Raw genomic sequence first — 26,545 nt, forward strand, 5'->3', positions numbered from 1 at the left:
AATGCTGTCTATGTAGGCAGCGCACTAAGTGTCGGAACAGTGCTAAGCCCCTAGTGGACAGGGAAGGAATTTATTTCCAGGGATAATTTAGTGTTCCCTTGCAAATATTTTGTGTTCCCTCATGATAGTTTTGTGTTTTCTTGCAATTATTTAACTTTCCCTTACAATAGATTTATTTATCCCTAACAAAAATTAAATATGAACTATGGTATTTGTAGTTCAACCCTAATAAACACTAAATTTACCATGGTTTTGCTACTGTAACTATAGTTCAACTATTGTGTTTGTAATGAAATTGTAAGTCGACTCACTGATGGAGGAGGGAGCCAGTCAAACGTCCAACATAAGACACTTTATTGTCAGCACTTTTCAGTGTAACAAAGACATTCAATACCACTGCTTTTCAGCAGCACGAACACACTAACAGGGTGCTTTTCAGCTCCACATAAACACACATTAACAGTGTGCTTTTTCAGCTCCACATGAACACACAGCTTCATTGGTCTCTCTCTCTCCCGGAGTCTCTCCCCGACTGCCGCTCTCATCGCGGCTTTATCTCTTGCTCGTTAAGGCTGCAGTCACCCACAGCTGGGCGAGATAATCCGCTGCAGGTGTCCAACCCGGCCTTGCTCCGCACAGTCGCCGCTTGGCCTGCCCCGCTCTCCACAAAAACCTTAACCACAAAATGTATCATGCAGTAACCACATTTGAACAATGACATTCATGGTAACACTGAAGTGGTTTCATAACTGATCTGATGAAGAATTTCGTGACTCAGCTCTCTAGCTACCTGACTCACTCGAGTTTATCTGCTGTTCCATTTGCAAAGATAAGCATAAGAAAGCCTTTTAATGAAAGATAACCACACTCTCACAGCATTATCTCTTATTGGTTCTCTCATCTGTGGCTTTACAGCACCAGATCTCCTATGATCAGCAGATCAAACCAGCACACGGTGGAGATCAAGCCTTCATATTTTCAAAAACTGCACGTGGCTGTGTGTTGAGTGGAGAGTTGCATCTCAATAGAGAGTTCTTTCAAAATGCAACATCAACGGCAAACTGCAGGAGAACATTTTGAGTAGAAGTTCCTTTGATGTGAGGTTCATCTTATTCACCTGATATGTTTTGATATCTTTTTAGGAGTAAACTCAGCCGTTTTTTTCTGGCATTTACAGAATATCCCACAGCAGAAATGTAGGGCTAGTATCTTTTGTGATCAATAATGGGGTTAACAGCAGGAATTCCACCTCAAACCAACAATCTTATCCTGAAATGCTTCATAAATAAAAACCATTGTGTGAGTCAATGCAAAGGTTAAACAGATGGGTTGTTGTTTGGGTGCAACTAAGCATCTTAGACATTTGTATCCTCTAGCATAGTCTAACATAGCTAGACTTCTACGTCAAAATGTCAGCTTATTCTGACCAAGAACAGCCCATTTAGACTGGGAGAATGGCATATAAAGAGACTAACCACAGTTTGTTTTATTTGAAGGTGCCATTTAGAGGCAAGTTTATATGAAATATATTGTACATTATACTACAATAATATAATGGCACAGAAAAAAAATATTCAAATAATGGCATGCCAGTCTCTGTGAACAAAATGGGGGAAAAAAAGAGAGAAAATGTGTATGGACTTGTGATCAGAATTTATGTTCATTGAAAAAAGAAAATAATATTTCACAGACATGGCGCTAGCAACATAAACAAGGTAAAACATACCTTGAATGCACGGTAAGTTACTTTAGACAAAAGTAATTCATTTAACAGCTGCTATTTTTATGAATGTTTGTGTGTGTTCGTTACTATCCCAGCAGGGCCCAGAACATAGATTCTAATTTTCAAAGGGACATAATAATACAATTGCATTTTTGATTGTAAATTACGAGATCTATATAATCAAACTCTTGCATGAACGCACCGCAGTCCTGAGCTCCTTATGTGTTTGGAGAGAGAGCACAGCACACCTGCTGTGTGGGAGAGAGGCAGACAGGCTGGTCGGTTTGTTTATGACACCTGAAATAACCCTGCCAGAGCCCACTGCACATTTAATGTGATGACCGCTTCTGTGAGAAGAAGTGAAAAAAAGGAAAAAGAAAGAGAGAGAGAGGGGTGATAAACAAACCTGATCTTGACAAAGCATTTCTGTTCCCACACTTACGATAAACCTGACCAAAAATCAGCTTTCTGTGAAAACCAGCATAGTGTTTAACACAGAGGAAAATTATTGTGGTAGTGTGTCATTTAGCTGTGCATGAAACACTTTGTTATGTATTTATATAAGGAAAGAAAAGAAAAGGAAAGGAAAGGAAATATGACAGGGAAAGGAAGGAAAGAAAAGGAAAAGGGGACAGAATAGGACAGGAAAAAGGACAGGAAAAAGGACATGAAAGGAAAGGAAAGGAAAGGAAAGGAAAGGAAAGGAAAAAGGGACAGGACAGGACAGGGAAAAGAAGGAAAAGGCATCAGGACAGGAAAAAGAAGGGAAGAAAAGGAAAAAGGGACAGAATAGAACAGGAAAAGGAAGGAAATAAAATAAAAGGAAAAGGAGATAGCACAGGTCAGGAAAAAAGACAAGAAAGGAAAGGAAAGGAAAGGAAAGGGTGTCAGGACAGGAAAAAGAAGGGAAGAAAAAGAAAAAGGGACAGAATAGAACAGGATAAGGAAGGAAATAAAATGAAAAGAGGACAGAACAGGACAGAAAAAAGAAGGAAAAGGGGACAGAATAGGACAGGAAAAGGAAGGAAAGGGGACAGTACAGAAAAAGGAAGAAAAGAAAAGAAAAGAAAAGAAAAGAAAAGAAAAGAAATGAGAATATGACAGGAAAATGAAGGAAAGAAAAGGGGACAGAATAGGACAGGAAAAGGAAGGAAAGAAAAGGAAAAGTAGACAGAACAGGTCAGGAAAAAAGACAGGACACGGCAGGAAAGGAAAGGAAAGGAAAGGAAAGGAAAGGAAAGGAAAGGGTGTCAGGACAGGAAAAAATGGAATTAAAGGAAAAAAGGGACAGAAAAGAACAGGAAAATGAAGGAAAGAATATGAAAAGGGGACAGAACAGGACAGGAAAAGGAAGGAAAAGGGGACAGAATAGGACAGGAAAAGGAAGGAAAGGGGACAGGACAGAAAAAAGGAAGGAAAGAAAAGGAAAATGGGACAGAATAAAAGAGGAAAATGAAGGAAAGAAAAGGAAATGTGGACAGAGCAGGTGAGGAGAGGAGAGGAGAGTGTGAACAATCCAAAGTTTAAGAACTTTGCCACCTCACAGGAGAAATGGGCTGGTAAATAATTAGTTGATTGTGTCCTTTTAAAAGTGGATATATAAGCATTCAGTTGACACTGGCCTCACGGAGAGGAGGCCAGCTGTCATTCACACAGACTGCTGAAATATTTTAGCATTATCTCTGTGGGGATCATGAGCAAAATTCCCTCGGGATGTAGAGAGATTATCTGCTTTAGCTGTGCCAATGATATCTGTGCTCTAAAGCCAAATGCCCAAAACAGCTTGAGTACTCTGTGCTTTTTCACCACCTTATGACTTATGCTTAAGATGACTTATACTTACCTGCACAGCTGACTTATATTTCACTTCCAAATAGTCGTACAAATGACAAAGTTCCCCTTCTTTGTGAGCTCAGAGTAAATCGATGCACTGCAAAGAGAAAAGGGCCTTATCATCCTCTGAAAGAGGCTCTGTAATAATTTAGAACAAGAAGTGACATCTTTTTATTATTACACTCAATTTAGGGGCGTCATACATCTATTATTTTGTTGGTAAAACTTTACACTAAGGTTCCATTTGTTAACATTAGTTAGCATGAACACAAAATGCATTTATTAATCTTGGTAAATGTTAATTTCAACATAATATATTTTTAAAATCAAAAGTTGTATTTGTTAACATTAGGTAATGCACTATAAAGTAACATGAACTTATAATGAACAATTTTATTTTTATTAACAAAGATAATTGAATGTTGTCAAAAATATATTGTTAATTGTTTGTTCAGAATACCTAATGCATTAACTACTGTTAACAAATGGAACCTTATTGTTAAGTGTTACCATTTAATTTTACTTTATTTTATTTTTATTTTATTTATTTTTTGAGGGGGCACCAGCGGCAGTACTGGCTCTTGACCACAGCAAGAAAAAAAAACACAATAATAGTTGTTTAGTTAAAGGGATAGTTCACCCAAAAATGAAAATTCTGTCATAATTTACTCACCACCGTGTTGTTCCAAATATGTATGACTTTCTTTCTTCTGTTGAACTCAAAATGATGTCAGGTAGAATAAAAGGTTGCAATGAAAGTTAATGTTTACTGAAACATCTCCATATGTGTTCCACGGAAGAAAGAAAGTCATACGGGTTTAGAACAACAACACAAACACTTCTTACCTACAATACTTGTGTTGCTTAATTATTAAAGTTACAAATATATATATATATATATATATATATATATATATATATATATATATATAATTGTGCTTTTTGTGATATTTTGGAGGTTGTATTCAAAATTCACTCAAAAATCTGAGGGGGATTTATACCAGAGCATCATTGTTGTGACTGGTGTTCACAGTTATAGAGCTGTGGCCTGCAGTATGCAAGGCAGTGTTTATTCAGAGGTGCTGTCGTCACTGGGCTGTGACAATCCGTTAAACCAAACAAGCTGATCCCCTGATTCTGCCTCCTGAATATGCAAGTGTGTGCATGTGTGTGTGTTAGAGCAAGTGGAAAAATCAATATGTTAAAGTATTGTGGTATTTTCCTCACTATATCGTATCGATATTCACGTGCCAAAAAATCTCTGTTATTGAAATTTTTAAACTTCAACAACAGTCCCTTAGATGGCACAGCTATTTTGCTTTACCGCTGAGCCAGAACAGAACTCTTTTGACCAGTGACGTGCACAAACCTTAGCAGGGACATGGCATTACCCTGGTAACGTGGTGCACGTAGGGTATGATGGTGCCCCCTTAGGGAGTTGGTGCCCTACGCAGACTGCCTAATATGCATATAGGGAGTGGTGGTACTGTGGTAGCCTAATGGTATTTTTCTGAAAGTGATTAGTCTAATGGCTTATTAGTTTAAATGAGTCTACTCCCCCAGGTTATTGTTATAAACATGAGCCTTGTCTGGAGGGTCGAGGAGGAGGTGTTGCTACAATTTATAGTGAAGTTTTTGGAGTTACTCAGAGGACAGAATACAAGTTTAAGTCTTTTGAACTAATAATGCTTAATGTGACATCATCAGATATAAATAAAAAATCTCTGTCGTCTTTTGCCCTTGCTACAATATATAGATCACCCAGGCCATATTCTGATTTCGATAGTGAATTTGCAGATTTTCTATCAGATATAGTAGTTACTGTGCATGGAGCTTTAATAGTTGGTGACTTTAACGTTCACATAGATAATGAACATGACACATTGCGATTAGTATTTATCGATATTCTCTCTTGGGGTCAGACAAAATGTGACAGGACCAACTCTTTGCCATAATCATACACTAGATTTAATTCTGTCATATGGAGTCGATGTTGATAACATAGAAATTCTGCCGTAGAGCAATGACATCTCAGATCATTAGTTTGTATCTTGTATGCTGCTATCAACTAATGTCACTCAATCTACATCACACTATGGTTCAGGTAGAACTATTCTTTCGACCACTAAATCACTATTCACTAATAATCTTCCAGATTTGTCTCAAATACTCAGTAAGCCAAAAAGTTTAGAAGAACTTGATGTAGTCACAGAAAATATAAATACAGTCTTCTCTAGCACTCTTGATGTTAATTAAATGCATTGTTATTAATTTAACAATGCATTTGGGGATTTGGTAACAGTTCTGTGAAGTCCTTTGAAGAGGAATGAAAAACAGTGAGAAAAGTATTGCAATATATCACAGTTTTGAAATGCAATACACCAAAAATAAAGAATCACAATTAGATTTTAATGTGACCTAGATATCAGTGTAATATTGTATTGCCTTGTGATTCCCACTCTAGTGTGTGTGTGTGTGTGTGTGTGTGTGTGTGTTTTAGCAGGCTCTAATTAAAATGGATGAGTTTCTGGAGTTTTAGTCACTAGTTAGTCTTTTTCAAAGTTTTGATGTGTGTGTGTGTGTGTGTGTGTGTGTGCGCATGTGTGTGTCAGAGAGAGATAAAATGCAGTGTCTTCTTGGCATTCAGATCATTGTGGTTTCTAAAATTACATTTTCCTTAGATTTTTCTTGTTATTTCATTGCTTTTTGTCCAGCATGACTGTTTTGCTTAGATTTTTTTTTTTTTTTTTTTTTTTCAATCAGTGTTTTTATCATAACTTACTTTACTGGAACTTTTTCATTCTGTAGGTAATGTTATTTTAGAATTATGTCCACTCGGTTGACCGTTGTCTATTCTGGTCATCCATTGAATGTGATTTTATTAAATGCTTTCATATTTAATCTGAAAAGTGGTATTGGGTATATACAGTGCACCTATTATGACTAGATCTCATGTGTTACCTTTAAAGACCATTTTTAATAGCATTTACAACACATATCTTCTATCTTGTATAGAAGAAAAAAGTTTAGAGAGTGTTGTTACATGTTGGTGCAGGATTATGATTTTTATTCTTTTTTTTTTAAACATGTTCTGATTAATCATGCAAAAGGAGATAAAGTGCATTTATTAAGAAAGTAAATAGGGTCAGTTTTGATTTAATATTAAGTAAAAATAATCCATTTTGATTTAACTTTAAATGAAAATTCTGTCATCATCATGTTTCTTCTGTGGATCTCCTCAGAGACTGATTCTAAAATCAGCATGGTCAAGCTAAAGAAGTCTGGACCGTCTTTGGGTCCCACAGCTTGAAGACATCAGCACTCAGGTTCTTAAGGCCCATGTCTGTGTCTCAGCAACAGAGATAAAGACTTCCTGTCAAGACGTTGTGAAGCCGTGGGTCTCCTTGCCACAGATGCTCTAGACTAGATAGAGACGGGAGGTTTTGGAACATTAGTCTAATTGCTTGGTGCTTGAATTGTCCTCCTAGTCATTCAAAGCTTTTTCACTCGCAGTGCAAAAAGACCATATGGGCCTCACTCAGAATATTGACCACTTTAGGAAAATATTATTCAAGATTTCTAATTCAGAGAGGCAAACGTCACTTTTATTATTTATTTTACAAAGGCTTCTAAAGTATTACACTTTGTAAGTAGGCTATTACATGCAGTGTAACTCATACCATACCATTAATCATGCTATGAACATGACAGATGTTGTTGAGGAGAGGTGAGCTATTAGTTTTCTAAATAAGTTCCTGAATTTCCAAAAGTCAAGTGACCAACCTCTACCCTCAATCTGACTGTTAGAATTAAAACAGGCTGCACTTACTGTACCTTTAAGACTTCTATGGGTATAGAGTTACTAATGTATATTTAACAGCATTTATTGATTAATCATGAATCGAACTAAAAGCTGTAAAGGTATAATCCAGATCTATTTAACAGTATAAATAGATTGTTCTCGGGCAGGTATAGACTGTCTTGGTAATATTTCCTGTGACATTATCGAGTTGGTAAATTCAAGAGCCTGAGTATGTGCAGAATGCAAATTTAATTTTCATATAAATTTCATTTTATTTAAATTATTTTATTTTTACTCACTGTACTCACAAACGGAAAAGACGTAAAATGTGTGAAAATTTATTGGTCAAAAGGTTTGCAAATTTTCTCTCATATAGGCACAATTCTGACTCTCTCACTCACTCTCTCTCTCTCTCTCTCTCTCTCTCTCTCTCTCTCTCTCTCTCTCTCTCTCGTCTCTCTCTCTCTCTCTTTCACAGTACAAGCAAGTTGAGCAGTACATGTCCTTCCACAAGCTGCCAGCTGACATGCGTCAGAAAATCCACGATTACTATGAGCATCGCTACCAGGGAAAAATCTTTGATGAGGACAGCATCCTTAATGAGCTAAACGACCCGCTCAAAGAGGTAAGACACAAATATGGCATAGTAGCACTGACCCGGGGTCGCAGCTAATACGGCCCCAGGTCCATTTGTACCTAAGTATCTCAGACTAAAAGTGCTCAGCCAGGATTATCTCCTTGCCTGGACGCAAAATCCTTTTCATTTGGATATGAAAGGAAATGCTTTATAACTCTGACCCCAGGTCTGACCACCACTTACCTCCATCTGATAGATGATCTACTCATCTGTATCGTTAATGTTGTGCCAGATTATTGGTAGTTTACATTAGATTGATTTATAAAATCCAATATCACTGGGGTCTTCCCATATGTTAAATTAATATCACTTAAATTAAAAAATCCTTTGCTTGTTTGAAAAAAAACAAATCAATTATTATTTTTTTTACTTTATCATATACAGTTTTCATGATAACAGCTTCATTATATCATTATTATCAATCATTATATAAATTATTGGTAACACTTTACAATAAGGTTTTGTTCATTAAATTTCATTGACAATTTTTAACATGAACGAACAATAAACAATATTGTTACTTCGTTTATTAATGTTGGTTTATGTTAATTTCTATATTTAGTAATACATTTTTCCATTTAAAGTTGTATACATTAACATTAGTTAATGCAATGTGAACCAATATTAATTAATAGAACCTTATTGCAAAGTTTTACCAAAGTATTTAAAGAAAGAAAATTCTACTGCAGGGCATGAAATAAAGTACATTTGTTTGTGCTTACTATCAATATAGTCTGTATCAGCCATTATATATGCTTATTAATCCAACTAGAGCGAGCTAGTTCATAAAAAAATCATCCAAAAATGTAGTCAATACAAAGCACTTATAGAACACACATAGAGACTTTATGAATATTACCCTGCATCCCGCACTCTGCCATTACCACCATGATTGTGCAGACAGAATGTGTGCCTGGTATGACACAGCAAAGTGAAATAACTCTAACTGCTTCATACCCAAAACACCTTTAACACCCCTGGCAGCACCTCCCTCCCTCTCACATCTCTCTCTTTCCCTCAGTTGGTCAGGACTGCTATTTTTACATGGACTGCCTTGTGACAAACCAGCTTTAAATAGATAAAATCTCCAGCTTGTCTCCCTTGTGGGAGGTAAAGGGCTGGACGCAGCTATCAAACTCATTATTCCTTCTGTGTGACTGCGGTCAGAATTTTGCTGCAGCTTTGCCAACTATGCCGTTTTAAAGCACAGTGCAGCTGTTGTCTTCACGCCAATGCAATGCAAAACAAACACATTTTGTTTTTGTTTTTTGCACCTTGGCCACATAGAGACAAGAAAGACTGCGTATTCTGTGCCTCAGGCATCAGCCTTTTAGGTAATGGATGATGTAAACTTGATGATAATGGTATGGTTACCATTATATAAACTCACTGCAATGCAGTGTGGAGAGAAACGGTGTTCGGAAAGCTACTTTGAAACAGTTGCTTGCCCATAGCTCATAATTTAAAGTAGTTAAACTACAGTAAAGCAACAAAAATAAAAAGTAGCTAAAGTAGCTACATTAAAGCCAAATTCAGTTGGTATGACAGCATTATACAACATTTAAACATATGAATTTTAGCTAAATACCACCAATAAAACTAGAAAACTTCATAGTTAACATTGTAAAAAGTAATATACTGTACTGATGGAGAGCAGCATTAAATTAAATACAATTATTGTAATAAATAATATTACTTTGTATATCGCTATAAAGCAGGGTCTGATATTGACAGAGGTTCTGGGCAAAAATGCCACCGAAAGTCACAAAAATGCTCCTGTAATTAAAATTTAGTCAAAAGGCAATAAATTCTCAATCTTGAAAAAGTTTATTAATGAATTATTAAATTAAAGCATTAAAGTATTTTATTAAAGTAAATTCTTACATTATTTGACATAAACGGATGAGACACAGTTTGTTTAAAATGGCTAGAACAAATTGCCCTCACAAAGGTAAAAAATGTCTACATGAAATGCTGCACAAGTTTATTAAGTTGTATTGCTCTTTTATTTTTTAGAATTATGCTAGCAGTTTAGTGCTTAGCTAGTAGTAGTGCAACTTACACAGCTATTCATATTGAGAAAAAAAAAAAAAAATAATTTAAAAAACAAAATCTTAAATGCAGTCTTTGACTGTAAGACAAATTGTTGATATTACTATTAATGTTTGCTGAATGTTTTGTCCCACAGGAAATCGTCAACTTCAACTGTCGTAAGTTGGTGGCCACTATGCCGCTGTTTGCAAATGCAGATCCTAACTTTGTGACAGGAATGCTGAGTAAACTAAAGTTCGAGGTGTTCCAGCCCAATGATTACATCATTCGCGAGGGGACCGTGGGTAAAAAGATGTACTTCATTCAGCATGGAGTGGCTAGTGTCATTACCAAATTCAACAAAGAGCTCAAACTCACCGATGGATCCTACTTTGGAGGTAAGTTGAAAAGTGCACACTGTTATTCATATCATTTTATATCAGGCAATCAGTAAATAACTTTCCTAAGGGTTCTTTAAAAAAAAAATAAAATAGCTAAAAGCTTTTAGAAGAATACTGCACTACAAAGCCAAAGTGAAGTGAAAGCCAGCACTGAAACTGAGTAACCAAATGTCAAAAGTCTTGGTCTATTTTCTCTAAATTTGAGTATAGTTGAGTCAAACCTGTCTGTCACAGGACAGATCATTTTGACAAAATATGTAGTAACTGCATTTTGGTTTTGCAGGGCAGAATTGTTTTTTTTTATTTTTTATTTTTATGGTATGTACTTTAATGTTTTAATGTTTGTTCAATAATTTGAACAGTCTTCAAATTATTGAACACTGTGATTTTACATTATTTTACCACCATAAAATCTAATAGAAAATATTCCAAAGAAAAAAATACTTTTTGGTGGTTTTATTGGTCAAAAAGCTTCCATGATTTCCAAGCTATGTTGACAGTAAATGTGGATTGTTGTTTACTGTTCTACCATGCTGTGAAGTGATTGGTAGGTTGAATCTGTTCAACCAATATGAGCAATCAAAGGACTGAAGCAGGGCTCCAGTGGGCATGAGGAGGTTGCATGTCAGTACATTGTAGAAATGAACATTTAAAAATGTTCTTTTCTTGTAACTGATGGCGCAATTCACTTCCAGTCAAATATTTAGTATTCTATCCATTATATTATAAGGAACTTTACCTTACCTAATTTTTGCTTTTTCTGTTTGTATGAAACCACAACATATATTTTAAACCTGTATGTTTTTGCTGATATTTTCAATGGAAAACTGGCATGCTTTCTAAGGGGAGACAGTCGGTTGGAACTCTGCAAATTGGACTTATAATTTACAAGTCTCTCTGACTCAGAAACAGTGGGCACTAAGTTGTAAATTATAATTTACAATCCTGCTGAATTTCACATGAGGAAAGTTATTGCTTTGAAAGGTGATGTATAACTCTTATTGAGAGCTATATGCAGATGCTATCAGATCTGCTCTGATAATGTAATCTAGAGCTGTAACAAAGAGTCACTGTCCAACAGTAGAGTCAGATCAGCACCAGCTTCTACTACAGGCAATGTGCCTCACCAAACCACACTTACCAAGAGCAGGCAGCACAGAATAAGTAGCTGTTCACTAGGCTTGTGATTGATGTCTTTTTCATGCACTGATAATCAGAAAATTTTTCTCAATGATTATCAATCTATATCAGCATTTTCAGATATAAACAGGGCTACTTGTTGCTACACCAAACCCTTAAATCTACTGCAAAGGCGAAGGCTCCAAAACATGTTAGAGGAACTGAAACTGGAGTTTAAGTTACCCTGCTGCTCACACTTTACTAACGTTGTGTTGAGAAGTATATGACACAGTATTCATTGTCATATACTTCTCAACACAGCGTTAGTAAAGTGTGAGCAGCAGGGTAACTTAAACTCCGGTTTCAGTTCCCCTAACATGTTTTGGAAAAAGGGACTCTCCATCAGTTTAAGCGGCAGCACATCTCTGACTATAAACTTAGCTACACAATTTGTTAGCTTCTTGGCCTGTGGCGAATCAGTTGATATTTCTTTCCTAGGGTTCAAAGCTTCAACTGACTGTTAATCTGAAAGCACACAAATTAGGCTTCTAATTTAAATGTTGTCTAATGGTAATTAATCGATGCCTCAAAAACATACTGAGAAAATAACATGCAGATCAATAATCGATGTATCAATATTTTATGACATTCCTACCGTTTACACAGGACATATTTTTACATTCAAAAACAGCTAGAGGTAGCACAACTGGATAGTACTGAATGTATGTGTCTCAAGTTTACATGGTTAAACTGTTTTTAACTTGGTGACATGACACTCATGGTGTAAGACGCTGAAAAAACAGTGAGACACCACGCAATGGATAAAGGCATTAATCTAACGCATGTTTACTTAGACCAACAATTACAAAATAGCAAAATGGAGTGTGAGACTGCATTCTGTGTGAACAGCCCCCTAAGTCTACATCAAACAAATTGTAAAATGTGATTGCAAGATGTTGTGGACTGTAAGCCAGTGATAATACATCAAACGATATACAGTATTGTCTTCCAAGGCCACTATTTGAAATGTCTATTCAATGCTTTCATAATTTGACACAACTATGTAATGTCTCTGAATTATGTTCATTCGAAAGTTTTTCTCAGCAAATAGTGAGATGTTTTTTATTACATTATTATTATTATTATTATTATTATTATTATTATTATTTCAAACAACAAACAAATTGATTTTTGTTAATCGCATTGTCCCCATGAGGGCACAGACAAAACAACTTGGAGAAAAAACTTCTAAACATCAGGGTCACAACAGATCATTTGACTTTCTGTATTTACTGTTAGAGTAGATTACACTCATCCAGTTATTTATAATTCAGGGATTATGCCACAAATGACCTTGATGTCATTTTTTTGGCATGCAGTTTTTAGTGTTACCTAAGCTGTACGAGTGTGGGTATGAAAACTGAAATTAAATCATATTTTTTTCTCACGATTCATGAAGGTTGTGCCTGCTCTACCATGGTACACTGTGATGCCAGCCACCTGCTTCTGTGGAAAACCATCTGCTACTGGTATTTTGGCCCATAGCAGGAGTTCTGCTGGCATGTGAATGCGTGTGCGTGGGGGTGTATGTGTGTCGAACCTGCTGGCAGTGTCAGAAAATCAATTCCTCTTCATTGCATTGGGATATCAACCCAACACACACTGGTCTTGGTCCTAAAATGCACAAAGATCAAACAAAAATATGCAGGAATACACAGTTTACACACTTATTAATATGTCACGTTAACTCAGACTGTATCTAGGATAGTGGTATCTCATATGGGTTTTTCAATGGCTAATAAAATTCTGAGACCACATTGAAAATCTGGATTTAGAGGTCCATTAAAACCTGGGCTTTTGGGGAAGAAAAAAAAAAGTTACAATGAATTTGTGACACTGACCATGTAAACTCTTTTGTAAAAAAAAAAAAACAAAAAAAAAATGTCTAATTTCGTTGGAAAGTTTTCAAATTATGTTGGGATTACATGGATCATCAGGCTTTGCACAAACTTGTGGAGTTCATGCCATCTCAACTGTCATTAAACCAAAAGAGTGTGGTGGCTGTGAAGTGCAAAACAACAAAATCATAAAACACAACAGAAAATCCAAAAACAAACTAACAATTCAGACACAACAACAAATCATAAAACACAGCAGCAAATCCGGAAATAAAATAACAAATCCAGAAACACAACGGAAAGTCATAAAACCACAGGTAGGTTACTGTAGCTTCACACCTGATTTGCTGTGTGGATGATACCCTGCACTTTCTTCAAGACTGGTTAAAGGGATAGTTCACCCAAAAATGAAAATGCTTTTATCATTTACTCACACATATGCCATCCCAGATGTGTATGACTTTTTCTTCTGCAGCACACAAAGATTTTTAGAAAAATGTCTCAGCTCTGTAGGTCCATACAATGCAAGTGAATGGTGATCAGACCTTTGTAGCTCCAAAAATCGCATAAAGGAAACATAAAACTAATCCATACGACTCCAGTGTTTAAATCCATATCTTCAGAAGCAATATAATAGATGTGGGTAAGAAACAGAACAATATTTATAGTCCTTTTTTACTCTAAATCTCCACTTTAACATTCACTTTCAGATTTGAAAGTGAAACTGAACAGGCATCACATGTGACTTTCAGATGTAAGAATGAAAGTAAATGAGATAATTGTAAATTTTTGGGTGACCTATCCCTTTAACTGATTATTTCAAAATCCATGCCAAAAATCTCACTGATTGAAAAACAAAATCTTTTGGAGTGGTTTCTTACACAGTAAAACAGTAACAGGACACTTTAGAAAAGAGCAAAAAAAGCCAGCAGGATAAGGTTTGTTTAAGCCAGGTACAATATTCTTAAGTAGCTATACATCACCAATGAAATTAAAATAGACCACAAGGTGAAATTAGCAGGTAATTGGTCCAGCTCAATAAATCCAAAACCTTGATTCTGCATTTTTGCTCACCAAGATGTAGCGCTTTGAAGTTTACATACAGTGAAGTTCTTGCAGTGTGCCATTTGAGGTGAGAGGCGGTTAAGGTGAGCTAATTAGGCAAGCCAGTCCGTTTGCTCACAGCTGGGATATGTGCCAAAATTATGGACTTCCAAGGTGCTAAGGTCAAGCGTCAGCTCCATTTGTGGAGGCCCGGGAGGAGGGTGAGTTGATTGGACGGTCTTTCATGAGGGTGAGAGAAACACCTTCACACATTCGCTAGCTTGGCCGTTAACTCGCTCAGGCACTCGTCCACCCATGGCAGCTAGCCACAAATGTGCGTTGTGAGACTTTTACTACTGAAATCAGTAATTTTGGAACATTTCATCATACAATATATTTCTTATCTGTAATCATACTCTCCCTCTATTTGCAGTCACTACCAGCATTTTGGGGCTCTGAAAATGTGCTTCACGGTGACATTTAAGGCTTATGAACCAATTAGAATGGGTGAACAGTAGGTTCTAAGTACTTCTCCTGCCCTCTCCTTTATACTGTGCTACATGGAGTCTTGGTAAAGCAAGAGAGATGGCACGTTGCCAGTAAAATTCTCCCAACACCTTGTTCCAACCCACAGCTGGAAAGTGTTGCTAGCTTGTACCGGGGGCTATGCACACACTTTTTGCACCGTGTTGGCTTTTTTTTTTTTTTTGTGCAGTACAAATTGCCAAGGGTATCTATTTGTAGCTGCAAATAATACTAGAAATCTGTTATTTTTAAGAGCAGTATATTCAAAGAATCTTTAGTCATATGTTACTAACTAAATTTATAGTGTACAAAAATTATATATAAAATTGGTCCTGTCCATATCTCAAAGTGAAAGACATTTCCATGAGATACCCCATTGGACCGTAGATCTTTCTTAAGGACTATCACCAAAGTCAATTAAAGCCAAATTGTGTGCAATATTACACAGCTAGTGAGGACTCTGTTGAAAACAATTTATTCAAGGTTCATTCTAAATCAAAAGCCACTTTTCCACCATCTGGCCGAACGGTTCTGAGCACAGTACGGAACGTTTACAGTAGCATTTCCACTTGAGCACGGTTCGGCACAGCACGATTATAAATCGTTCTCAGCACGGAATTCCCGGCATGGAATTAGCTAACCGTACTCAACAGTGCTGGTAGAATGGCTTTAGTATGTGGTGACTCATTTAATATATCTGCATGACTTTATCACGATGGTTTAACTAGTTGGCTATTGTAGACTACATTTATTTTTCTACACACTTTTCATCAGGGAAGTAAGTTACTAGCTCGTTTAAACTCAAAATATATAAATATATTCTCATATACTATCTTCATATAATACTTATATAATATTTTGTCAATAAATATCCTTTTTAGCTAGTCTGGGAACTTTTACCTTTCTGAATATGCGATCATCCTCCATAATCCTGTTACGTACTGTACCACAGTGGAAAAAGAAACCTTAACAGCACCAGCTGGCCCAGATCGGCTCGGAATGGTACGGTTTTGCAATGAGAACTGTTCAGCCCGATGGTGGAAAAGTAGCTATAGTCTATATCTCCGTCCCAAATCGCTTTCTTCTGCACTGCAATATTCTAGGCCATATTTTTAGTGGGTTACCTGGCCATGATGCTGGCCTGTCAAAACAATTGTAATTAATGGTAAATGTGGCAACTACCAAAACTTCTGTGAAGACAGCACCTTGCAATTTTGAGATGAATGCTATACCTTCAGTCCAAGCTGTGTGAATATGTACATTATTCAGGATATAAGTGTTAAACTGAGATTAGCTAACATGTTAAAGCTAGAGGCATCATATCGCTTGTGTTCGAAATGACACTTCCATCAGCTGAAAATGGCAAATACTTCTGTGTAATTTGAAATGATACTACCCTTCAGAAATTCAAACACTAGATGTCATAGTGCATATTGTAAGTGCACAGTGTACAGTGCTTCATTTGAGACACAGCTTATGACACTGACTATCTTAAAAGTCTTTAACCAAATGACATATACTTAGAAATCTTACGAACCAGTTTTGTCAACTACTGTCTGGATTTGGTATGTTTATATAAATTTAAAAGAGGAGACTGGATTGGTTATAAGTCAACAATAGCCTTACCATCAACAAAAAACGCAAAGTCGTAATTCCCTTTCACTACTTGCATAAGGGCGTAGACGCACATATCAATATTAATGTCACTAAGTGTTGCCGATAGCATAAAAGAAGGGATATTTTATTTATGTTTGGCTTAGAACATGTAATGTGGATAATATGGTGATTATTCACTGAATGTCATGATATGCCTTTCCTACAACACATGGACAATCTCTCTTGCATCTCTGATTTTTGCGGCAATAAATAAAACATCATGCTACTTAATCATTGAGTGCTCGTCAAAAAGGTCAGTTTCAATTTGTCAGTGCAATCAGGGTCAAAGTTTAAATTATTTAAATGTCACTGAGTCGCGTCCTACAACACTTGACCTGAGGGAGCAGCATTGCAGCTTGGCGCATCACTTAGTAGATTTCATTCATTTACATTTACACTGGCGGCCAAAGGTTTGGAATAGTGTACAGATTGTCATACTGCTATGTTGCTTGGAACTGCTCCCAAGACTTTCACCGACTGTTGCACTTGTGTATATGGTTGAGTGAAAATAGATTTGATTTTGCTCTTATGGAAACAAATTGGTATTTTTATTCACCAAAGTGGCATTCAACTGATCACAATGTATAGTAAGGATACATAATGTGAGAATTTTTAATGCATTACAAGTGTAATGCACATGTACACTGGCAGCCAAAAGTTTGGAATAATGAACAGATTTTGCTGTTTCGGAAGTAATGTGAAAATTTACTATTACAATTTGAAAATGTAGTACTATTACAATGTGAAAATGTACTATTACAATTAAAAAAACAAAACAAAAAAACATTCATAACTGCTTAAACTACTTCAAAGTGTTCTCATCAAAAAATCCTCCAAGTGCAGCAATGACAGCTTTGCAGATCCTTGGCATTCTAGCTGTCAGTTTGTCCAGATACTCAGGTGACATTTCACCCCACACTTCCTGTAGCACTTGCCATAGATGTGGCTGTCTTGTCAGGCACTTCTCACGCACCTTACAGTCTAGCTGATCCCACAAAAGCTCAAATGGGTTTATCCATAACACTCTCTTCCAATTATCTGTTGTCCAATGTCTGTGTTTCTTTGCCCACTCTAACTTTTTCGTTTTGTTTTTCTGTTTCAAAAGTGGCTTTTTCTTTGCAATTCTTCCCATAAGGCCTGCACCCCTGAGTCTTCTCTTTACTGTTGTACATGAAACTGGTGTTGAGCGGGTGGAATTCAATGAAGCTGTTAGCTGATGACATGTGAGGCATCTATTTCTCAAACTAGAGACTCCGATGTACTTATCCTCTTGTTTAGTTGTACATCTGGCCTTCCACATCTCTTTCTGTCCTTGTTAGAGCCAGTTGTCCTTTGTCTTTGAAGACTGTAGTGTACACCTTTGTATGAAATCTTCAGTTTTTTGGCAATTTCAAGCATTGTATAGCCTTCATTTCTAAAAAACAATTATTAACTGACAAGTTTTTAGAGAAAGCTGTTTCTTTTTTGCCATTTTTGACCTAATATTGTCCTTAAGACATGCCAGTCATTTGCATACTGTGGCAACTCAAAAACAAACACAAAGACAATGTTAAGCTTCATTTAATGAACCAAATAGCTTTCAACTGTGTTTGATATAATGGCAAGTGATTTTCTAGTACCAAATTAGCAATTTAGCATGATTACTCAAGGATAAGGTGTTGGAGTGATGGCTGCTGGAAATGGGGCCTGTCTAGATTTGATCAAAAATGACTTTTTTCAAAGAGTGATGGTGCTGTTTTTTACATCAGTAATGTCCTGACTATACTTTGTGATCAGATGAATGCCACTTTGGTGAATTAAAGTATCAATTTCCTTCCGAAACAGCAAAATCTGTTCATTATTCCAAACTTTTGGCTGCCAGTGTACATGTGCATTACACTTGTAATGCATTAAACATTCTCACATTATGTTTACATGCTAATCTTTTCTAATATTCAAGTTTTTTGCTTCCCTGCTAATCCAGGTAGTTTTTACGAAATGACAAGGAACATATTACATAACATATTTTTTTCTGTTTTGTCTATTAACAACAGAGATCTGCCTGTTGACAAAAGGTCGCCGTACTGCTAGTGTCCGTGCAGACACGTATTGCCGACTTTTCTCGCTGTCTGTCGACCATTTCAACGAAGTCTTGGAAGAATATCCCATGATGCGTCGTGCCTTCGAGACCGTGGCTATCGACCGCTTGGATCGCATTGGTAAGACCTGAATCCCAATCCTCGCTTCTCTTAGTTTAATGCCTGTACTGTATGTGTTCATTTGTTGTGTGTTTGTCTTGTCCCTCATCGCACCCTAGTCATCTGCCATTGTATTGCATGTTGTGTATATATGCTACCTTGTTTTCTCTTTTTCTTAGCCCAAATGTCTCGGATTGATTTTATATGCAATAACAAGACGTAACAATTCATAGCAACTAAACTTAAACTGCTAGCCTTTATTAAGTGGTCTGTTGGTGAGTGAAAGTGCATGTAGCTGTCCTGTGCAGGGCTGGTTGCCCTGCTATCTTTGTTTTGATGTAATCCCCGAATGGGCGTGTGGAGGGTGGACGAAGGCAAACCCTCACCAGCATGAGCCTCTGGTCCACTCCCCCACCTTGCACACCTGGTTATGAGCACCACCCCGTTCCCTCCCTTGGCCCTAGTTTACATCCATAGCGCCCCCTACAGGGGGTTTTAGCTTGTGCAAAAATGGGCAACAGTTTTCAATGATCAATAGGACCAGTTCTTCACATGTTAGTGTAGTCCTTGTTCATTTAAAGAGTTTTTTTTTTTTGTTTGTTTGTTTTTTTGTTTGTTTTTTAAAGTGCTAAACATGAATAATTATAATCTTAATTTAATTTTTATTTCCCAAATGTACTATTTTTTGGTAGTTAATTTATGCAAATTTGCATGAATCTCATCAACATTCATTGATGACAATGTTAAAGGGATAGATCACCCAAAATTAAAAATTCTGTAATTTACTCATTGTCTTGTTCCAGACCCACATGACTTTCTTCCGTGCAACACAAAAGGAGATGTTAAGCAGAATTCTAGCCTCAGTCACCATTTAATCATTGTATGTTAACATTCTTCAAAATGTCTTCTCGTGTTCCACGGAAGACAGAAAGTCATACAGTTTGGAACGACGTGAGGGTGAGTAAATGACGACTGTATTTATGGGTGAACTAAATCTTTAACATCTAAAATATTTATGACATTTAACACTTTACACCCACTTTATTTTTTATTAAAACACTTCTACTATTTTATTGAATGCTCCATGTCTTTATAGGATGTTATATACAAAATGTTCTTAAGTTAACAGCATTTAAAAATAGTCTTAGTTGCTAGATTATATATAATGTACTGTTCTATTTTGGAACACGATGGGTTGATGCACTTTCATTTCTGAGCATAACATATCCCCACTACAAACAAATCCATTATCACTCACACTTTCTTCATAGAAACATTGAAAGGAAGCATTTTTATTTCAGCCAGTTTCAAAGGAACAATGGAAAGGAAATAAGGGATTTCATTCAAGCTCTGTTAAGGCACATCAAGGTTCTTTGTCGAGATACAGGCCACCGTTCATCATGAATTTGAATTGTGTGGAATTCAAATGTGAGCTAATACATTCTGAACATTCGTAGAACATCTGTTTGATGTTCTGCACCATTCAATGGGTTTGGTCTCTGACCTTGTCACTTTTTTGTGCTAATAAATTGAATTCTCTGCAACTAAGGTTAACAATAGGGTCTATCATATTATAGTTAGCATGAACTGTTACTTTTCACCCAACATTTAAATGAATCTTTAATTGCTACAGTATATGGTTTGTGACGGACAAGATTATATTTATATTTAAATTGTTATAATATTTAAAAAGGGATAGTTCATCCAAAAATGAAATGTATTCACCCTCATGTTGTTTCAAACCTGTATGACTTTCTTTCATCTATGAAACCCAAAAGGAGTTATTAGGCAGAATGTTAGCCTTAGTAACCATTCACATTCTTTGCATCTTTTTTTTTTTTTTTCACACATTGCAATGGTGACAGAGGCTACCATTCTCAATATTTCATAATTTTTGGGTGCACTAGCCATTTAAGTTAATTGGCTACATAAAAATGTAGCTCTAAAAATGGGTGGTTGCTATGATTTAATACACCAGTGTTAAATTGTGTTATGTATCTTTTGATTTTGCAGTTCATAAGATTAAACCAGAAGATAATCTAAGATGTGATCTGAAAACTCGAAGTAAAATGTTTCTCTTTTAAGCATATGAATTGTTTATGACAGTTACTAATATAGCATGAAGCCCTGCATAATGTTACAACTTGAGTGCATGAAAAAAATGCTAGAAATATAAAACAAAAATATCATTTTTAAAGGGGTCATGTCATGAGGAATAAAATGTTCCTTTATATTTTGACATATAAGTGGCCATTGTACTACAGTATATAAAAAAGATACTCTTTAAGTTTCAGAACTCAAAACTTGCTCTCCAGTCAAAAACGAGTATTTATTGCTTCCACACTGCAAAAATTACTCATTTTGAAATCAGCCACATTATGATATCAGGATGTGGTGTTCATTTGAATATCCCCACCTCCACAACATTGTGGTGAATTGATAGAGAGAAAGCAACTGAGGTACTCCAACACTGAAAGTGATACTATTGTTACTGTAGTTTGCTTTTAACCAACGAAAAGATTAAGATATTGAGTAAGGTCCCTACACGTTGTTGTGTTCCTGGTTGTGGAAAATCTGCATCTATGCATACCCTTCCAAATGATGCCAATGTTAGGAATGAGTGGCTTAAATATATTTAAACAAAGTTCCTGAATGCATCAAGGTGGAATTATACGTTTGTTCGGCACATATTTTTTTAAAGATATGACAGTAATGCCATATTACATTTAATTCTAATCTTTATTATCTCTCTGTGTTTGTTAAATATGTAAGGAATTGTATAGCCAGCCATTTTTATCACAGAATAAACCATTATCTGGACTCAAGCATGATCAGCTCCACATTGATTAAACCGCTATTTACCAAAGAAATGCATAATTGCTCACGAAATATTAATTTGAGATTGTTTTTTAATTTTTTATTTGAGAAGAACGCGTTTCGTGGAGTGCAAAGGAAAACAATGGTGAAGTACAGTATATGTTAGTAAGTTTGTATTAGCCAGGACGTCTCGTATTTTAGCCAAAATGAATGCGTGGGGATGGCCATTGTCCTGTATTTAAATGCCGAAATGATCAAGGGTGACTCCCCCTATGCAAACATTCCATATTTCCTTACACGGGATGCATATTGAAGCGCCGAAATGACAGAGGGGAAGCCCAGGGCCGACTGTACCTTTTAACTCTTCTTTCAGCTGGAAATAGATTTATTAACCCTTCATATTTGCAGCTTGTGTTAATCTGTATTTTATCACCAAATCTTGTATAAGTATTTGGAAGCAACAGTGTGCCGACTTTGTTCAGTCCTCAATTGTTATTTCAGTCGAACAACTGTAATAGTTTGATTGCGTGCTTCACATAAACTGAGACATATAGCTAAGCTATCAATGATTTGCTTGCATGTTTTCATGCAAAAAAAAAAAAAAAAAATTCCACACATGTTATGGTGGGGGGCATTTACTGCAAAAGTGGTAGAGACTACATTATGACTGTTTTTTGTGCAAAAAAAAAAAAAGGATAATAATAATAATAATAATAATAATAATAATAACTAGATAGTAAAGTTTGAAGACAAACTTTATGTTGGCTTAACAAAGCCTTGTCTGAAAGTTTTAAATAGTTTGAAGAGTTAGAAGTTTGAAGGTCTTACAGTCAGACAGACAGAAGGAACATCATACAGATAAACAGCCAGCTGCAAGAAGTCCTGTGCAACCCTACCCCTTGCTTGTTTTTCTGAATGGCAAATTGGTTGCTAGGGTAACCCCATTTTGTTGATAGGCGTTACCAAGGTGACACTGAAAAGGCTCCTTGCTACCCTGAGTCAAATGAATGAAACCAGAAGTCTCTATGATGTTCTGGTGCAGAGATATGTTATTTGTTACTTGGTTGCTAGGGTAACCCCATCTGGTTGCTAGGCAGTTACCAAGGTGATACTCAAAAGGCTCCGTGCTGCCCTGAGTTAAATGAAAGTAACCCAAAGTCTCTACAATGTTCTGGTTCAGAGATATGTGATTGTTACTTGGTTGCTAGGGTAACCCCATCTGGTTTCTAGGCAGTTACCAAGGTGATACTCACAATGCTCCTTGCTACCCTGAGTCCAATGAATGAAACCAGAAGTCTCTACGATGTTCTGGAGCAGAGATATGTGATTTGATACTTGGTTGCTAGGGTAACCTCATCTGGTTTCTAGGCAGTTACCAAGGTGATATGCAAAAGTCTCCTTGCTACCCTGAGTCAAATGAAAGAAACCCAAAGTCTCTACGATGTTCTGGTTCAGAGATATATGATTTGTTACTTGGTTGCTAGGGTAACCCCATCTGGTTGCTAGACAGTTACCAAGGTGATACTCAAAAGGCTCCTTGCTACCCTGAGTCAAATGAATGAAACCGGAAGTCTCTACGATGTTCTGGTGCAGAGATATGTGATTTGTTACTTGGTTGCTAGGGTAACCTCATCTGGTTTCTAGGTAGTTACCAAGATGATATGCAAAAGTCTCCTTGCTACCCTGAGTCAAATAAAAGAAACCCAAAGTCTCTACAATGTTCTGGTTCAGAGATATGTCATTTGTTACTTGGTTGCTAGGGTAACCCCATCTGGTTGCTAGGCAGTTACCAAGGTGATACTCAGGCTCCTTTCTAGCCTGAGTCAGGGTGTTAAAGTGATGGAGTGAAAGAAAGAATAAAAAGAGTGGAGTGATGGAAAGATAGAAAAGAGAGTGATGGAGTGATAGAAAGTATGAGTGGTGGAGTGATAGTAAGTAGATTGAATCCTCTAAAGAGTTATTACAGGGGAAGGTTTTCACACCTTGAATGGGAGTCAGTTTAAAATCAGTCCTGTTTGGAAGTCCGATACGGGAATACCGGTCCGATCAGTTAGAAAAGAGATAGCAATCCGAGTCAGACTAGTCTGAAGGTCTGTGGCGAGTTTGGTGTTTGTAGCTTGAAAGCTCTAGGAGGAGATACTGTTTCAATTTTGGCTCAGAATAATAATAATAATAATAATAATAAGCTTAAATAGTAGATCAGTATGTTGGCTTTGTCAAGCCAACATAATAAATGCATGACATGGCCCTTTTAAGTTCCATAATGGTCATAGGGTTAACTTGTTTTCTCAAATTTAGCACCTGCTTGCCTGCATCCATACTTTAATAAGTTATTAAGTATCCAGCATAGATTCTAATGTTATTTCAAACCCTTTTCTTTATTTCTGTTCTTTTGTGTTTATTTTCTAAATTCCGGCATGTTACTATTGAATTGCCTGCACTACAAGTTGGATTGGATTTGTTTAAATCAATAGGCCCACACCACAGTGACATGCACGACAATTAATCAATAATAAATAAGAATTGATGCAATCAGGCCAATCAAATCACATATAACCCTCAGACGACAGTATGCTAAATGCTGTCATAATTCTAAACAAGGATCTACACCCATCTCTGTTTGTAGCATTGACGTTATCACCCTTTAAAGGGATAGTTCACCCAAAAGTAAAAATTCTGTCATCATTTATTCACCCTCATGTTGTTTCAAACCTGTGTGACTTTCTATCTATCATGAAACAAAAAAGGAGGTAGGCAGAATGACACCCTCACTCATCATTCACTTGCATTGTATTAAAGAAGAATATGCAATGGAAGTAAATGGTGATTGTGATTAACATTCTGGCTAGCATCTGCTTTTGTGTTCCATGAGTGTAAGTCAAATAGGTTTGGAACAACATGAGGGTTAGTACATGATGACAGAATTTTTAGTTTCGGTTGAACTTTTTCTTCAAACTTGGTGGACGTCAATCATAACACAAGATGACCGGTGTAAACAAAGCCACGACGTGCATTGGTCCTTTCATGTGGAGAACGGGCTTGTGCTAGATTGCCACTGCAAGTTGCTCTCACAAAACACTTCCATTGTCAGAAGTGATTTGATATCCAACTAAAACAAGGGGTCTTGTCTCATACAAGGGAAAAATAAAAACCGTGACTTGATTGATGCTCCATGTACTGTTTTTGGACTGCAAATGCTTGTCTCGTCTTAAGCAAAATAATTTGACAAAAGAAAAAGCAATCAAAACTTGCCATGCATTAACCAGAATGACATGTTGTACAATTGATGTATCTATCTTTATTTAAAAATTATTTGACCAGGAGCCCCTCTTGAGATGAGCTCATCTCGTTTTCAAGAGTGTCCTGGCCGACCCGTAGGCAGCAGGTAAATTCCTCGTAACGATCCAGATTTTCCCCCTCACATCTGAAATGATCCACAGGCTTAAGGCAGCCAGCATGTGTTCAGTCCACCCAGTGGACTTCAAAATGAAGGTTAAATCAAAGTAGATTAAAATTTGTAAGTAAAAACAAGGTTGCATGTTCTTGTTAAAGTCAAGGCAAGTAATTTTGTGCATCACATAAGGTTTTTGTTGCAGGAAAATAACCATAATGATAATTGCAAAAATGCTGCTTGCTATTTTGATATTTGTTAACACATAAAGACTTAATTTTATTGTTTTAGTCATTATTTGTCTATGTTCCCACACTTTTTGACCATTCAATGTCCTAAAAACTGCTCTTGTAACACTTTACAGTACGTTTTTATACATGAACATTATTTAATACATTAGTTATCTGTTAGTACATAATGCATTAACTAGTGTTAACTTATTCAACTTTTAATGTTAAAATGTATTAGTATATGTACATTAATCAAAATGAATAAATACTGTAAAAGTATTGTTCATTGTTAGTTCTTGTTAACTTGTGTCAGCGTATACAACTTTATTATTAATGTTGCCCAAATATTTGAGACACTGCACTTACTAAAAGCAGTTTCTAGTCAACAGAATGTTTTAGAGCTGAGCAGTGCTAGAAAAAAAAAAACTATATATATATATATATATATATATATATATATATATTCCCTATATACCTTTTTTTAATGACTTTTTTTCATTGTTAATTCATTTTTATTATTGTGTTAACTAATGTTAAAAGTGCATTCAGTAATTTGTTCCTCAATTAAAAAAGTTAGAATTTTGAAACATGTATAAAATCATGAGCGCTCACATGAGATGAACACTCCAGTCATAAGAGTAACCTTATAAAAGCTGTTATTTATTTTTTATTTTTCTACATGGAGCGGGTCCCCCTCATGGGGCCAAGTTAAGATCACATGACCAGTCGAATACTACTCAATCTCAATAACTGCCCTGTTATTGGACACTCACTCATGGATTAAATGAACCATGACAGACTGTGAATAGTGAATTTCTACAATGGCATCGGTAACTAAAAACGACTGTTTTTTTCATGTTGCTGCATCCACACCCCTTGGTATCAGTGTAAGTCTAAGATGACAAACAAAAAAGTTACTGAGTGCACATTTAACGAATACAACCTAATTTGAAATATTAGAACTAAATATAACAACAACAAAAAATATGATATTCATGGTAGAAATTTCCATTGACTTTTGAATATCTGTTTAATTTCCATGGCTTTTCAAGGCCTGGAAGCCACAATTTAAAAAATGATAATTATTTTATATTCCCAGGTTAATTATTTTATATTCCCTGTTAATATAACACGCTGTAACTAAATATCATATCATTATCATGAATAGCTTGCTTACTTGTCTGGCTTTCTTCTGTTAGCGAGTGAGGCTAAAACATAAGCTGCTTTCTCCAAGCCTATTTATAGCCTGTTCCAAACATCA

General features: G+C 36.2%; 1 protein-coding gene across 2 annotated transcripts in view; it reads left to right on the top strand.

Annotated features, from left to right (window-relative positions):
• LOC127430769 (potassium/sodium hyperpolarization-activated cyclic nucleotide-gated channel 1-like) overlaps nt 1–26,545 on the top strand; it is a 150,688-nt gene that overhangs the window by 112,837 nt on the left and 11,306 nt on the right. Inside the window, exons 5-8 of one of the 2 annotated variants that reach the window (XM_051680816.1) lie at nt 7,837–7,983; nt 10,184–10,424; nt 18,703–18,867; nt 24,985–25,048. In XM_051680816.1, coding sequence (XP_051536776.1) covers nt 7,837–7,983; nt 10,184–10,424; nt 18,703–18,867; nt 24,985–25,048 — 617 coding nt within the window. The remainder of the gene's footprint in view (nt 1–7,836; nt 7,984–10,183; nt 10,425–18,702; nt 18,868–24,984; nt 25,049–26,545) is intronic. The other variant, XM_051680815.1, reaches the window with a different exon arrangement.

This window comes from Myxocyprinus asiaticus, chromosome 40 (assembly GCF_019703515.2).
Source record: "Myxocyprinus asiaticus isolate MX2 ecotype Aquarium Trade chromosome 40, UBuf_Myxa_2, whole genome shotgun sequence".
NCBI lineage: Eukaryota > Metazoa > Chordata > Actinopteri > Cypriniformes > Catostomidae > Myxocyprinus > Myxocyprinus asiaticus.